The sequence below is a fragment of the Fukomys damarensis genome, unplaced genomic scaffold (assembly GCF_012274545.1).
Source record: "Fukomys damarensis isolate Sample0158 unplaced genomic scaffold, DMR_v1.0_HiC HiC_scaffold_31, whole genome shotgun sequence".
Lineage (NCBI taxonomy): Eukaryota > Metazoa > Chordata > Mammalia > Rodentia > Bathyergidae > Fukomys > Fukomys damarensis.
In genome coordinates, this window is record NW_022900943.1 from 438,578 (window position 1) to 455,112 (window position 16,535).

The 16,535-nt window shown below is 37.4% G+C and overlaps 1 protein-coding gene across 2 annotated transcripts in view; it reads right to left on the minus strand.

The window, feature by feature from the left end:
• Focad (focadhesin) overlaps window positions 1-16,535 on the minus strand; it is a 268,590-nt gene that overhangs the window by 67,155 nt on the left and 184,900 nt on the right. For both annotated transcript variants that reach the window (XM_033757649.1, XM_033757648.1), the window contains exons 21-22: window positions 6,353-6,445; window positions 371-459 (exon numbers count right to left, since the gene is read on the minus strand). In XM_033757649.1, the coding sequence (XP_033613540.1) occupies window positions 371-459; window positions 6,353-6,445 (182 nt within the window). The remainder of the gene's footprint in view (window positions 1-370; window positions 460-6,352; window positions 6,446-16,535) is intronic.

Below are 16,535 nucleotides of genomic sequence, written 5' to 3' on the forward strand. Positions count from 1 at the left end.
TATATATAGCAATTACATCATAGAAGGTATTATTAGTAATCTACAGATGATTTAATGCACATAACAGAATATTCATGACTTCACGCAAATACGATGCCATTTCATATAAGGGATTTGAACATCCATGGATTTGGTGGGCAGGGAACCCTGAAACCAACTCATATGCACAGAATTTACAAATAAAGCTCTCCCTATTGGATCTAGGAGTCTAAAAAATACACCTACCAGATCTCCCATCGTTTTCCAATTCAGGTTCCTACTGAAGATGAAACTGCCAATGCTAAGGCTTTAAAAGTCACCGCCATCCCCACCCTGTACCACCACAGCTCACTTCCAACAAATGATGAGCAGCAGAATGGGAGCCCCTCACCAGAGCCAGGCTGCACATTTTTTGTATTGCACCTCCTCAGGTCCTTCTTTTCCATGTTTTAACTGCAGCTCCAGCTCTCCTAGTCTTCCCTGCAAAAAACAAACATAAATCAGCATTCAAACTCAAGGGCTGAAATGATTTTAAAATTTCTTTGGGAAATACAGATCCCTTTCCAGTGGCCATATGTGTTCCTGATAAGATATCAGACTGTGAAAGAAGACGCATAAGGAGAAACAGTCACATCACTGCTCAGGTGTTTCTACATTCACTAGAGGTACATCCTGATGAGAATGTATATCTGGCAAGTTTAGTGCAGAGAACTTCATTTTGGCATAGCTTTTAAAGTGGATTTGAATTTCATAGTCCCACACTTTAAAAGTCTCCTACATGGTAATGATCTGCCTTTGTAGGCAACTTATAATTTTAGCTAACACTATACCAACATCTCAGTCTGCACAGAGTATTTTAACAGAATATCAAAAAATTAGTTGAATGAGAATGTTAACACAAGATGCAGATAATATGCAATTAAAGTTATGAACTTTACATTTCTATTCTTTTAGTGAATTTATAAAAACAGACAATACAGTTTTCAAATGTTACTATGTGGTAAAACCATAGCTAATATTATTTAAGACCAAGGCCTTCAAATATTTATCTTTTTCATTTTTTTTATACTCCAAATTATTATGATAATTTCCTCTTTACTCCATCAAGGGGATAAAAGAAGAATTAAGACGTGTTCTGTGCATATACCAACTCTCCACGATGAATGCAAAAATTATGCACAACAAACATGGATGGAACTGAACAATTTTTAATGCTGTTAAAATATTAGTTTGTTGATGGACTCTAAAATGGACAAGAACTCAGACTCAGGATTACTGAGCAATACCTGACCACCTTCAGAAGTGACTGTGTTGGCTGATATTCTTACAAGCAATGAGTCCTGCTTACCTCACCCTCACCAACCTCTGGAATTGTCAGGCTTTTAATTTTTATGATTCTAGTGGATATGAAATGGTACTCACAATGGTTTTTATTTTATTTCACTGTTTACTAATGACACTGAGTATCTATTCATATGTTTATGAAGTATTTGGACTTCCTATTTGGTCCAAGTTTTTAATGGTCATTTTCTTATTGATTAGTTTTAAGGTCTAGTCTATAAAAGAAAGGCGTATCCCTCCCCCGCCCCCACTTCTCTCCCTCTCCCCACCACCCCAGGGAGAAAAGCATCACAGCTTGAAGGTTTAGGGATGTGGACTCTGGAATCAGACTACCTTGGTCTAATGCCATTTCCATGTACTTAATGTGAGTCTGGACAGGTTACTCTTCACTAAGAGGAGAAGTTTCCTCATCTGCACCCTGTACCTAACAATTAGCTCACACCACCACAGCATCACATTAAACGCTGTAGAAAAACGGAAAGCATCTCCTTAGCACAGTGACAGATAACAAATAAGGGCTACCATTATTATATGTGTTATCAATAACTAAAAATCCCCATCTCCCTGTTATTCATAAACACCTAAATCCCTTATGAAGTCAGTCATGGTTTCAACCTGTATAATTTCATGGAGTAAAGTTACGGTTAGAATGTAAAGTTCATGTCCTTGTATTTCTCTCATATATTTTCATTTATGAGCCTGGGAGCTCACTGAGAGCAAGGACAGTTTCAACACGCATGTGGGTCCTTGTATTTAGCACATCTTTTGGCACATAGTGTTTGAGGCCCACCAGTTAAGGCACTGATATTTGATGGATACCTTAAGCACATCCTTCATAGTTCATTTTAATAACCACCTCCATCTCCATAGTTCAAAAAATCCTGGTCCTTTTATATTTTTCCTTTAATCATTTGGAAGAAAGTACTAGAGATGACCAAAATACAGACATATTAATATTTAATAATTATACTGGCCTCCCAGGAGGGCAAAGTAAATAATGATAATAATGATAATAATAATAAGTTTGATTGTCTATTAGTTGTGCTTTTTAAATTATGCCTCTTTACGACTGAGTCATTTATTTTTTTTTTCCCCTGAACCATTTATTTTCTATAATGATTTTCTAAGAAAGATAAAAACAGAAAATTCAAAGGTTAAAATCTGTTTAGAAGTAAATAAAACACAAGAAAGCTACAGTATGTGCAGCTTCTAATAAGGCTCACTCTTCTAATTTCTTCTGTACTGATAAACCAATAAAGCCACTCTATGTGACTAAGCTGACACAAGGTTTTCCTGAGTTTCTGTCCCTCCCAATCCCATCTTGTGGGGTGTCTCCCTCACCCTCCACAAGGCCACATTAGGCTATCTCTCTAGATCCACTTTGCTTTCCCACAGCTAGCCCACTGGTGACAGAGAGCACCAGTGTCACACTACTCAGTCATCTCTGCTTCTGCCTGAGGTGGGAAAACAATGAGAGAAGAGAAAAGGCTGAAATGATCATCTGAGTTGAGATTTTCACTGGCTACAAATTCTAATTAGTATTCTATGTGTCCCTCTCCATTTTCATCTCTAGTCTATACAACCAAGAGCTTGCTAACTACAATGAGCAATTTTACCTAGTTCACGCTACATTAAAAACAATGTGAGCTAGGAATGCAGTTCAGTAGTAGAATATGCATGAGACCCTGGATTCAATGACCACCACTAAATTAATAATTATTTAAAAAACTGCAAATGGTCAGAGAGTAATTTATTAGGGTTATCAGTTTCTGCCCTAGCTGTGATTTCAGATTTTTTTTGCAGCCAACTAACCAACTCAAGAAACAAGTGCCTACAGTCAACCTGCTTTTGTATCTTTTGTTTGAGGTTATATTCACAATCCAAAAAAAATATTTTATCAAAGCCTACATCCCTGAATGGCAAATACATAAAGAACTCCTTATCAAGATAGTTTGAAATGTCAATCAGCTCGTATCTACATATTTCATCTTAATGAGAAATCGATACACCTCTCCCATGTCAAACACACGGATATGCTTATAATTCAAAATCCCAAGTTTCTGAGGAAAAAACTTATTCATCCTAATCAGCCTCAAGAAAGAAACAAAGAATATACCTTTTAGCATGTCTCCTAGGATTAATTGCAGCTTCTCTAAATAATCCTCTATGCTAATGCTACAAAATATGCCCAGCACCAGATGGAAGTAACTACAATTTCTATAGAATAGAAATATTTTCCAGGAATTCTTGACACAGAGGAGTCTGGACAGTTACTCTAATTCTTCTAAGAGAGCATAAAATCTAAGTATACGCACCCATTTAAAAAAACATTTTTAGTAGTTAAAACTCACCAGCATCTTCTCAAGTAATACTGATAACCTAAAATACATTGCTATATATATATTTTTTTGGGGGGGTACTGGGGATTGAACTCGGGTCCTTGCACTTGCAAGGCAGGCCACAACATTACTTGAAAATAACACCAACAACTTAAAACACATAGCTGTTATTTTAAAATAATACCAAAGACCAGCTTGGTATAGTTTGTTCTTTCAGTTTCACTTTGTTACGAACTGAGAAATCCAAAGTAAAGAGATCTTAAATGATAAACACAGAAATGCACCCTCATCCACAAAAGCAGAAAGGTAGAAAAATAGTCCTGCACTACTAAAAAGTAATAAGCAGGCTTTTCATAAACAGGTAAAATAGTCTTTTAAAACATTAAACTAATTTGCATTACTTATTATTACAAATAATTATGTTCTCAGGGACCGTGACCCAGTGGAAAAAGCCGAGGCTCTGGAGTCAGAGAGCTCTGAGTTAAATTCTAGTTTCTTCAGTTACCAACTGTTGGATTTTGAGTTATTTGCTCTCCCTTCCTAGCTAACCTGTTTAATGATCTATAATCAATCCCATTGCACATGGGGTTAACAGACATTCAACGAGTCTCTATGATGATTAATTGAAATATTACACTAGTTATGCAATGACAGCTCTTATGCAAAATATCATGGATTGAAAAAAAATCAATTCTAAGACATCTTCAAGAATTATACCACATCCTATTTGATTCGGCCTTTTTTTTTGGTATTGGGGATTGAACTGGGGGTCCTTGCATTTGCAAGGCAGGCCACTGAACCGCTGAGCTAAATCCCCAGCCCTGATTCGGCCTTTTTTATGCTAAGATCTAAATGAAATGTTTAGTGAGTCCTGCAGGAAAAGATATTCTTCCCTTCTTCAGGCAGTTTGCTACTGCTTCTACTAAAGCACTGAAGATACTGGACTGAAATTGCTAGAGGACATTAGCGCACTTTACTGGGCCGGTTGCTCACTGGAGTCTACTTTCCTTGTGTCTCACACACTCAGTGTGGGGCCTGACCAGGAAAAAATGCTCCATAAATGTCTGGTGAAAGAAACACTGCAAAAGTACTTAGGAGAACAGAGATGCAAGGAGTTTGCATTCTAACCTGCAATTTCATTTTTCTTAAATAAAAAGTGTAATTGGCTAAGGTTGTATATATTAAAGAAACACAGAGTCATGAGTAATTCACTCATTGACTTAGTAATCTATTCAAAACATGCTTAGTGCCCAGACACTGGTAAAGATAAAAAACTGAGTAAAACAACGAGCAAATGGAAACAGTGCGTCCAAAATCAACTTTGAAATGCAGATCGCAGTGCATCTGGGCCCACTGATAATGGTGTTGTTCAGAGTGTGGTACAGACTAACTACATGAAGCTCACCTAGTGGCTTGTTAAACCCAGAGACTCCTGGCTCAGAAATCATTTCCAGAGAAGCCAGAATCTCTGAAGACAGATACTGTTTCAGGGTTTCATGAAGTCTAAGCTCAATAAACTCTTTTACATCAAGGTTTTAATTTGAGATGAGACTACCAAGGCCCAACTCAGTCATTCTTCCTACCCCGTTATGACTCCCCCACTCTGTTTGTAGGGAGACCGTTATCTTTAATGGTAACAGCATAATTCCTGACACTCCTTAAAAATCTTTTTCTAGGACATAAATTATTTCAGTAGCATCAGATTGTTTTCTATCATTCTTAACAGTGAACTTTAAAATAAGGAAAAGAACTGAGATAGTTGTTCTATTTTTAACTTATCTTGTTGTCCCCCACTGACTGAATTTACTTTTAATTTTGAAAATTTTATAAAATATAATTTATAATATCAGATTAAGTGAAGTCAAATTGAGTATACTTCATTTATTTAGTAAGCATTTATTATATTTTCAACACTTAAATTGGGTGCCAGAGACAACAAAGGAGGAAACACTGCTCTGTCCTTAGAAAGCACTGAGACAGCTACAGGCTCCAGACAACCAACATGATGAGGACATCAGGAAGGAAAGCAGAGCTACTGAGGAATTACACAGAGGATCCACTGTGGAGAGGCACATGCGTTCCTTCCCAGGCAAATTAACCTTGGGACCAAACATAAATTATGTGGGCAAACAGGGAATAAAAAAGTCTGATATAAAAAGAACAGTGTATGTCAAGCCAAGAGGTAATAAACAAATAAATAAATTAACTAGACAGCCAGTTAGCCAGCCAAGAGGTTAGTGAGACATACTGAGTTTGGGAAAACAAAGAAACTGAGCAACACTGAAACATAAATATCTGAGCAAAGAGTTAAGAGCTAGGGCTGGAGATATGGGCTTTTCAGTCTGAGTTGCCACAGTGGAAGGAAGACAACGAGATCAGTCTGGTAGGCCCTGAAGTTGAACTGCTGTAGGACAGCCAACGGGGACAACCAGAAGGCAGCAGGACAGAAATGAAGGAACTCAGAAAGAAGCTCCAGACAGGAGAAGCATGCTTGGAGGTGCGGAACCAGTAATGCTGTAGGCCTCATATTCCTTTATGAGCAAAATAAACAAAATAAAACCAAAAATGCATTTTTGATAGTGCTCTTTTTCCAGATGCTTTTTCACTAAACACACATTTGCAGTAAAATTTGAGATAAGGAGGAAACACTCTCCACACAAGGCAGTCATCGTATGGTGGTAAGGTATCCTTACCTGTAAGATAGCATGATAAGCCCGATCCATGTATGCAAGCCAGGCCTGTGGGAGAAAAAGCGCACGGTGCCACTCAGAAGGCTGGGTGTGAACCTGTGGGAAAAGCACACTCAGCATGTTAGGCTGCAGAGCATTAGAACAGAATAAAACTATGTCATCAATTCCATCTTTCCTTTTTAAAGTGGTTTAAGCTCTAAAACAAACCAAATCGGTCCAGGACCAAAACCACAAATATTATTTTTGGCTATTTTCAGAAGATAAGAATTTAGAGTTGTGTAAAGACAAAATAAAATTAGCCTGGGGCAACCCGCTTTCCCGTCCCCCTTCTGTCTCTCTTAGACAGCTTTCTTTCTCTCAACAAATTTTTCCTATTCTTAACTTCCATTGTTCATAGAATTCATCTTTGATTTTAAGGAACATACACTCATATTCTGAATATCTAGCAGGTTCAGGAGTTACATCTCTTTCCCTATTATCATTCTGGAGGTCTTCCACTAAGATGACTGGTCGGAGCAGAAAAATCTCCACATCCTGTCCCTATTTGGACTCCTCCCATGAGGTGAAAGGAGAACTGTCAGTGATCATCAGATATCTTCTGTCTCAGAGTGATCTGCAACTATGCCATCAGAGCCCTTTCTTAAGCCTTTGTGAAGAATTGAGCTACAGGAACTAAAAAGCTACAGTTTAAATCTCTTGGTGGCATCTTCTGTCCTCCACTGCCATGGACTGTTGCCCCTCTGCCACCCTGACTTGGAGCCACCTGATTGTGGACTAAACCTCTAGGAACTGCAAGCTGGAGAGACTTTTCCCCCTTTACCTTTGGATGTCACATATTTTGTCTCAGCAATGAGAGAAAAGCGACCAAGACAAAATTTGGTACCAGAGAATGGGGTTGTTGCTATTAGATTATGTGACCACGTAGCTCAAGAGCTTTGGATCTGGCTTGTGGCAAGGAGAAGAGCAAAGGTTCTGAGATGTTGGCTGAAGAAGCAGAGCTGGAACGCCTTAGGCTGCTCCATATGGGAGATTCTGGTCAGAGCTCAGCAGACCAGCGAGCTGGTAAAGGCCAGGCCCAGGAGATTCCTGCTGGGAAGAAGGAATGCACTGGTTGCTGGACTCCAGACAGTGTGTGTTATGCCTTGGCAGAAAGTTTGTCTGCATTTTGCTCACATCCAGAGACTTTGCCTGAGGCTGAGAATAAGGGTGGTGAACTAAGTAATCTTGAAGAAAACATTTCAAGGCAAACTAATGTTGAGGGCTACTGTTGGGAGCTTTTAGCCAGATCTATGTTGAGAATCAAGAGCAAAAAGCCCAGCAGAATTATTTAAAACATTCTGAGTTTGGCCAGAAAGAAAGCTCCAGCAAAGCTGTGGTCTTGATTACTGAGAAGGAACAGAAAAAAAAAAAAAAGATGGCCTGAGGACATCATAAGCAGTAGCAGAACTCTACCCTTTGTAGCCTCAAAATTGCCAAAAGTAAAACACTTTCCATTGAGAAGAAAGCCGTGGAACGCCATGCTACAGAAGGACAGCAGCCTAGGGAAGTTGTTCCAGAATAGTGGCTCAGGAAAGGTTTTCCTGGGGATAAGGCACCAGACCCCTACAGCCAAGAGAAGGAAGCCTGGCAGTTGCTCCAGCTGGAAGCAGACCTTGGTGTTATCCACGTGGTGCTAAGACTTTAGACTTGGACATTTCAGCCATACTGAAACTGTTAGGATTTTGGCAACTAATGAAATGTCTTTTACATAAAGGGATATGCATGAGTCTTTGGAGGGGCAAGGTTGGAATGCTATAGCTTGTGTTTAGATGTCCTGTCAAAACCTCATGCGAATGAGGCAAGACTTTCTTTTTCATAGGCAGCTGAATCTGGAGTGTGTGATACTGGGATTATGGGTGTATGATTATTAAACCACTACACTGAGTGATTGCTTTGGCACTGCCCAAATCCTGGCAGTATGGATTGGATAAAGGGGGAAGAAAGACTCCTGTAAAGATCTATTGTTGCTTTTGCTGTTTTCTACCACCATGAACTGTTGTCCCTCTGCCACCTTTAACCCTAACCTAATTGTGGACTAAAACTTCTCTGAATTGTAAGTCAAATAAGCCTTTTCCCCTTTAAAAAAATAAATCTCAAAGGGAAAAAAAAAAAAAAAACGCCTGGAATTTGCTAAATTAAAGCAAATACAATACTACCATAACAACAAGTTAAGATGTGTATGCAATACAAATCCATTCTTGAAAATTAGTGGGAGACTCTGTAAAACCACTTAACAAAGCCCAGGTATTGGGTATTTTCTTACAAGTCCTCCTAGTAATTTTAAATAGAGATAAATATGGCTCCTATCCTGGATTTCAAATATGACAATTTCTGAAATAATAAACCTAAATTGCCAACAGAAATACCATGTTGTATAGAAACTACAGTGTTAAGAACATGCAAATGAGTAGAGCAAACAGTAATTGTGCGTACCACAGATAAATGCCCTTTAGTCAGTGTGGGTGAACAAGACAAAAACGATACATGCCAACACTGAAGCCCTATTTCTGAATAGAGAGGCCCAGACAAAACATCTGGTTTTCATAGTTATTTCTGCTTCTACTGATTCATATGCAGCTATGTTGCAACAAATCTTCCCAAGGCCCGCTTCTGTTAAGGAAAGATTACTGAAGAATAACAGTCATAGTGCATCACATTTCATGCTTCCTGTAACTCTTCTCAACAAAACGCAAACAACTGAAACTTCATCCTGTGTTCTATAGCCCTTGACCCCCACCCAAAGAGAGAAATTTATGAACAGTTACACCAGAATCATAACTAGTGATTAAGAACATTTTATTGCATTATAAAAATTTATTTTTTCAAGTGCCTTGTGATAGGGAAGATAACAGCCTCCCTGAGAAATATAGTTGGTTCCCACGTCCTCTGGAATGTCCTTTAATCTCAGTCTTAGTGAAAGCTACTATGAAAGGTACTGTAGAAGGATGTGAGGATTATCAACCAGCCCGTGTGTGCAGACAGCTTTGCAGCTATCAAGAGAAGCAGATGGATTAGATAGGCAAAACTGTGAAGAATCCATGGGAATGAAGAAAACAAGATTAATTGTGACTGCCAGTAATCAGTTCTCATGCAATTGCTTCTTAAAATTTAGACACTCAAGGTGGCTGATGATTTAGTTCAGTGGTTCTGCCTGCCTTGCAAGCACAAGGACCCAAGTTTGATCCCTGGTACCTAAATAAATAAATAAATAAATAAATAAATAAATAAATAAATAAATAAATAAAAAAAAAATTAAGACATTCAAACAGCATGAAATGGATACTTAAGACTATAAATTCCACTAAAAAAATTATAAAGATTGGTCTTTCTTGTTTTGTTTTCTAATTAAGTATTCACTATGCCAAAAGCAGGGTTGTAGAAGCCTTCTCACTATGTCTCACAAAATTCTTTCAAGGAATGAGCCCTCCAACCCCTACTTTTTCTCTTTCCATCTGGGAAGCAAATGATATGACCCAGGCCACAAATAGAGCCAGGGAGGTATCTGTCAGTTCTTGGCCCTGCTCTCTGTTTTCAAAATCTGGGCAATGTTTTACTTATCAATTCTATTCTCTTTTCATAAAAATGTTAACTCCTGTTAACATTTCCCATTTAAGACTTAAGATTTTTATAGAAACAACACTCAAATATCATACACAAAGCTTTTACTTCAGAATCTGAAAATATTTTTTAAAACTTCCTGCCAAATGAATCATAGGTATCACTGCTTTACTGAGACTGTCCATAGCCTCAGTAAACTGGCAAAAAAGAACACTAAATGTTTTGGAAAAATAATGGTCTCAACTGCTTTTTAAAGTTGGATTTTTAAAAAGACAGGAAAGTGTAAATGAGCAAATGAAATATTCAGCTTCTGGAAACAAATCCATCTATTCAAGAAGCCTATTTTAAAGGAGGTCATAAACTGAAGGTGAAGCTAATCCTGCTGCTTCTGCTCTGGCCACCACTGAACATGGACGCAGGGCACAGAGCAATCCAGCCTAGAGACAGCCTGGAGACCCCATATTCTACGGGATTAACCCCAATCTTAGGGTTCCTTGGAGTTAGCTATGAATTAATCTCTTTTAAAATGCACTCTCTTGGGGCAAGGGATTTAGCTCAGTGGTTCTGCTGTCTGCCTCACAAGTACAAGGACCCGAGTTTGATTCCCTGGTACCAAAAAAAAAAAAAAAAAAAAAAAAAAAAAAAAAACAAAAAAAAAGCACTCTCTTACTCTTTCCTTTAATAAAGAGAATTGAGAATTTAGGGAAATAGCAGAGAGTAATGCTCTTACATTCTAGTTGTGTCACAAGCAAAGGGCCTCCTCTGATCATTTTTGAGCTAGTCTGGCTCATTATACAGTCACCCATATTGCAGGTTAATGCTGCTCAGCTGAAAAACAAATTCAATTAACATTTATAAAGTATAAAAATTATGTCTAATTTGTTGTACTGGTCAAATACCTTTGAAGGAAACCCAATCAACAAAATAATTTAGAATCATGAAGTTGCAACCTAGTTATTCAGAAGATGATAAAGCAGGATCTGTAACAATCACTGTCATCAAATTTTAACAAATGTTTGAAATTTATGTTTCTTTACACATATTCTTACAGTGGTAGCTAAACGATGAACTACTGAAACGAGCAAGTCCTATGTCTTAGGGAAGAGTAGAGTAGGAGATGGTGTGTACAACAGAACATTACATGTTGCCTAAAGAAGAGGGCATATGAGGAAAATTTGCAAAGGAAAGAAAGCTGTCAATAAAATATACATTGGGATGAAAGCAGATCACAAGGTTAAATCAGGGAATGAAGGCAGATCTCACTGAGAAGGTGAAGCCTTAGCAAAAACTTGAAGGTGGTAAAGGATGTATGTACCTGTATTACTGAAAAGTTCAGTGGTTGCTCAAAATGTTAACCAATGAAGTACTATATGACCCAGAAATCCTACTTCTAGGTAGAATTCAGAAGAACTGAAAGCAGGCATTTAAACAAAATTTTTAAACAAATATTCACAGTAGCACTTTTGCAACAGCCAAAAAAGGAGAAAACAACTTAAATGTCCATCAATAGGCAAATGATGAACAAAATATAGTATATGCATAAAAAGAAATATTATTCATCCATAACCAGAATAAAGCAGTGACACATGCTATAAAGCTATACTGCAGATGAACCTTGAAAACATGCCAAGGTGAAAGAAGACACAAAAGATCAAATATTATATGATAATACATATATGAAATATCCAGAATGGGCAAATCCACCAAGACAAAAAGCAGATCAGTGGTTACTAGAGGTAGAAGAGACAAGTGAGGCAAACGGAAGGGGCTGAGAATCAGAAGTTTAGTGGGTATATTGTCTCACGTAGAGGTGATAAACGTGTTTTATAACTAGACAAAGATGATAGCTGCACATATTGTGAATGTACCATAACGCCAGTGATTTGTTCATTTTAAATTTTACCATAGGTAACTGTGCACTATGTGAATGTCATCTAAACTGAAAAGCAAAATGAATGAACCGAAGGCACAGCGAGGTCATCAGGCAGGTGCATAGCTGACCTATGTGAAGAGTGGAAAGAGCTCTGCATACACAGGGTAGACAGTGAGCACAGAAGAGAGCAGAAGAGAAAAGGCCTAACAAAGGACCCAAGAGTTCAGGGCCTTCTAGGTCACTTTAGCACCTGACTTTGACCTTACTAAAGGGGCAGCCTTTTCAGGTTTTGAGAACGACACGATCTAGTTTATATTGTAAAAGGCCCTGCTGACTTCGGTGTTAAGAATAAAGAAAAAACATCAAAGGTGGAAAACCTACTCAAGAGGCTACTGAAATAATCCAAAAAAGAAATAATGGCATCTCAGACAGAGGGGACCAGTCACACTGTACAATAATGCTCTTCAAACATACAGCTCTGCAGTATTTCCATCCCACTCCAAATGTGAGGATCATACCTAAGACAGAAAAATCAAGAAGAGAATTTGTTCAGATTAAGTGAGGATGAAAGCTAGGGCTTAGAGTTCAGCACTCTTGGTCACCAGGGCCACTCTGGTGGTCTCCAGGACACTGTAAAGTACAACTTTACTTAGAGGGGCAGAAAAGAAAGCAATGATTATCAAGAGATGGGCAGGAGAAAAGGCTTCACTATAAGCGAGAATGTATGAATTTGTTAGGGAGCTAGAACTCTTCTCTACTTACAGAAATACTTTCTTCCACTTCCACTCTGTCAGGATGCTCTTAACTCTCCTGCAGTACTCTAAAGATTCCATTTTAGACTATTTGCAAGGACCTTCACCTCACTCCTACTCATCCTAGGACCCTCTCATGGTACCCATAATAGTGTCTTACTCCTAAGTATTTAATTAAGCACCTGCTGAGTTTAACAGAATTAATTATACAGCATTTTCTAATAAAGAAAAAAATTCTTCTCATATATAAATAATACCATAAGCAAAGAACTGCAGAAAATTATGGCGGTTAACTTTTTAATCTGTCTGGAAACATAATGTTAACAAAACTTTTTCTGCGTTAACACAACTAATCTCAAACACAAGTTATCGAGGACCCATAATTTGAAAATTTTAAGTGCACATCAAAAATGTTCAGGCCAGAAAATACTGAATTTCAGACAAAAATAAAGTAACAATGCAAAATTTTAAGGGAAGTAGTATTAACTTTATTTTAAAATTCCATAAACATTATTATTTGTATCATATAGGTTATAATGACATTATACCTAAACTAATAGATCAGCAGAAAATATCCATCTTAGAATCACAATTCACAACTGTAGGGGAATATTGGGAGAGAAAACGATAGAGTAACCGTGTTTCTCACCGATATATGTTTTACCTAAGAGGATTACATAGAGATCTAATTTTTAGTTAACTTACTTTTCAAAATATATTGCCCAGAAGTTTGAGTGTGTTCAGTCTCTTAAATATTAACAAATTTAACTGTAACATATACAAGGCAATACTCATTCCAATAGGCTTTCATTAAATAGTAGAAATTAATTAAGACGAGCTTTGATGACTTCCTTTGTCCAACTAGAATGGCATAAGTAGAGAAGCATGTGAAGTTGACAGGTAACAAGTAAGTGTTATTAATTTTAGAATCCTTATCCTATGATACGTAGGGGAAGAACAAAAAGGGAAAAGAAAAAAATGTGAGAGAATGAAAAGATGAAAATAAAGTGTTTGTAGATGGGGAGGGGAGGAGGGGGTGAAGGGAGGGCAGAGGTAAGGGGAAAAAAATGAGAATCAAGACTTGCCATGTAAAGGTACATGATCCCAACAATGAATGTAACTGTACTGTATCCCTAAATGTACCAATAAACTCAATAAAAAAAAAAAAATAAGGCAAGGTTCATGTGCTTGACAGATGTACGTATCATAAAAAGGACAAAATATATCACAACAAAATTTTAAAAAGTATTTAACTTCAGTTGCTGCATAAATATAGAAATACTGAACTATTTACATAGGTTTCACTAACATTCCCAGAAGACCCCAAAAGCCACTCAATGCCCTGCTGTTTATACATGAGAAAAACAGCCTTCAATTTTCTATCAATAGTACTTTTGTAGGTAAAAAAATAACTTTTGTTATTCCTGTCCCCTGAGAAGTAGTGTGAAGAGAAGGGAGCAGGGAAGGCTTGTGGAAGACCCTAGTAAAATGACACTCTCCTATTTGCAGGTTCTTTACAGACATTTAATATTCTTCCTCTCACTTTCTCTTTTTGTCTTGCTCTTCCCCTCTGCCCCTCCACCACCATCTCCCACCTCACCCTATTTCTCATCAGGATAACATTAGTGTGAAAGCTGACAATTCAAATCACAACGCAAGCAACCATTTACTCTGTTATTTAATAGAGGGGGAAAACCCAGTTACCATAACAACTCACATTCGAATGGCAATTATGGAGTATCTAAAATACACCACACTTTTCACAGTATTTTCTAGGGAGAATGTGTAATAAAGATAAACACACAATTTCGCCCTATTACTATTCATAATTTTCACCTAATTGTTTCATGTTGCATGAATGCTAACATAACTATTTCATAAGAAATATGTTTTGAAAATAAGGAACTGAAACAAAAGGGAAATACACTTTTTATATTTCAGAATAGTTTATATCATATGTGCTTTTGGGCATTAAGAAAGAAAATTTAAAGAAAGCCAGGAAAAACAAAATTTGTAAGGCCAAAAGAATCAAATGATGATGACTTCCAAAGGAAACATAGATCCAAAGATTTCATTTAGGGTATAGCTTCCAGTAAGTCTGCATAGGATTTTTCTAAAATAAAAATGATAAAACACCTCATTACCTAATGCTGAGGAAGAAATATAGTTGGGTAGAAATGGCAGGGGTCAGAAAATTTGAAAAAATAATGAGGCAAGCTTGCTATTCTTATCCAGGACAAATCAGAATCACCCTATTTAGATGAGAAGTCATGTCAATGTTAGAAATGCCAAAGAATGACAAGATGGCAGGAAACTGTCATTCACCTTTAGCTTTTTCATCAAATGGAGCAAAGTTAACCTCAGGAAGAGAAGCAAATATAAATCAGAGGACAGTCACTTGTGCTTGGAGAAGCCCAGTAGATCTGAAATGACCACTAATGGGCACTTCAGTTTTAGAAAAATCTAAACAACACAGTAATTATGCAAGACTGCTCTGGTATGTCAGGCCAAATCCAAATCAGACTTAGATTTGTGATTCTTTCAAAAGTAATATGGGAGAATATCATTTTAAGAAAAGCAAAACAACAATTAAAGCTTTTGGGTATCTGCTTGTCAGGATCAACACTGAGCAACTAAGAAAACAAAGGGGTGTGGGCTGGGCTGTAACTCAGTGATAGAACACTTGCATAGCACAGGAAAGGTCATAGGTTCCATCCCTAGCATGGCTAAATAAATAAATGCAAAAAGACTAAAAAGAAGTAATATTCTCCAAAGGAATTTATCACAAATGATATTGTAAAATTAGTTCATTATAGCATTGAAAATAACTTAATCAAGCTATTGCTCAGTTCGTGAAAACTAACAAAATATTTTATGCAAAGCAAAATACATTTCAAAAGAGAAGAGGTTTCCAATCTAGCACATAATGAGCTGAGAAGTCACCCTTCCATCCTAACAACAGTAAAAAGCTGAACTGAAAAGTCAATAGCTCTTCTGAGATCTGTAAGAGAATTGAGGTCACAGAACAAAAGGCAGCTCCTGAATTGGAAAAATAGGCAGATCCAGAGAATCACAACTTACCGGAGTACCTTCACGGTAACCAGTGCTAGAGCAGGACAACTTGAACTGCAGGTGATGAATGACTGGATGTTAAGTTTGGACAAGTTGGGAAAACTAAAAACTCCAGGTTTGGACCAGTCAGGAAAAGCCCACACCTTTATGAGTTTACTTCCATGAGCTCCAGGTTACTGCTGGGTTCTCACAATGAATAAAGGAGAAAAATTACCTCGTGCTTCCCACAGGGAAGGGGACGAGAAATCATTTTGAAATGGAGGAGCATTCTATTTTCAACAAGGTCTGCCATCAGAGGAAACTAACAAAACCTAATCTAATGGAGTTTTGTGAGAGCCTAACTAAACTGGGGTAGGAAAACATTCAATTCCAATAGCCTTCAGCCTTCTCCTTTAGCAGAAGAAAAATATACAACTTCAGTCAACTCTATTCATGCTGCCTTATCTAAGGGAGCAGAAGGTTACAGGCTATGAAACTAAGACCTAATTATACGACTAATGAATGCCTCCATTCCCAATCCCCATACCTTATCACTATGCTACTAAACCTCTATTTCTCTTCATTCCTTTCACTACTACATCATGTCCAGCTATTAGGAAAAAAAAAAATCTACAAGGCATACTAAAAGTAAAAAAGGAAACTGCTTGAAGAATACAGCAAGCATCAGAATACAGCAAGCATCAAAGTAAGACACAAATACGTCAGGGACAATGGAATTATCAAACTGGGGATTTCAAACGACCATGATCAATATATGATTGTAATAGATAGGCAAAAGGCAAGAGTAGATAATGTAAGAAGACAGACAGGCATTCTAAGAAAAAATGAAAGTTCAAAAACACCACAGTAGAAGTAAAGAAAGCCTTTGATGGGTTTATTAATAAAATTAGAA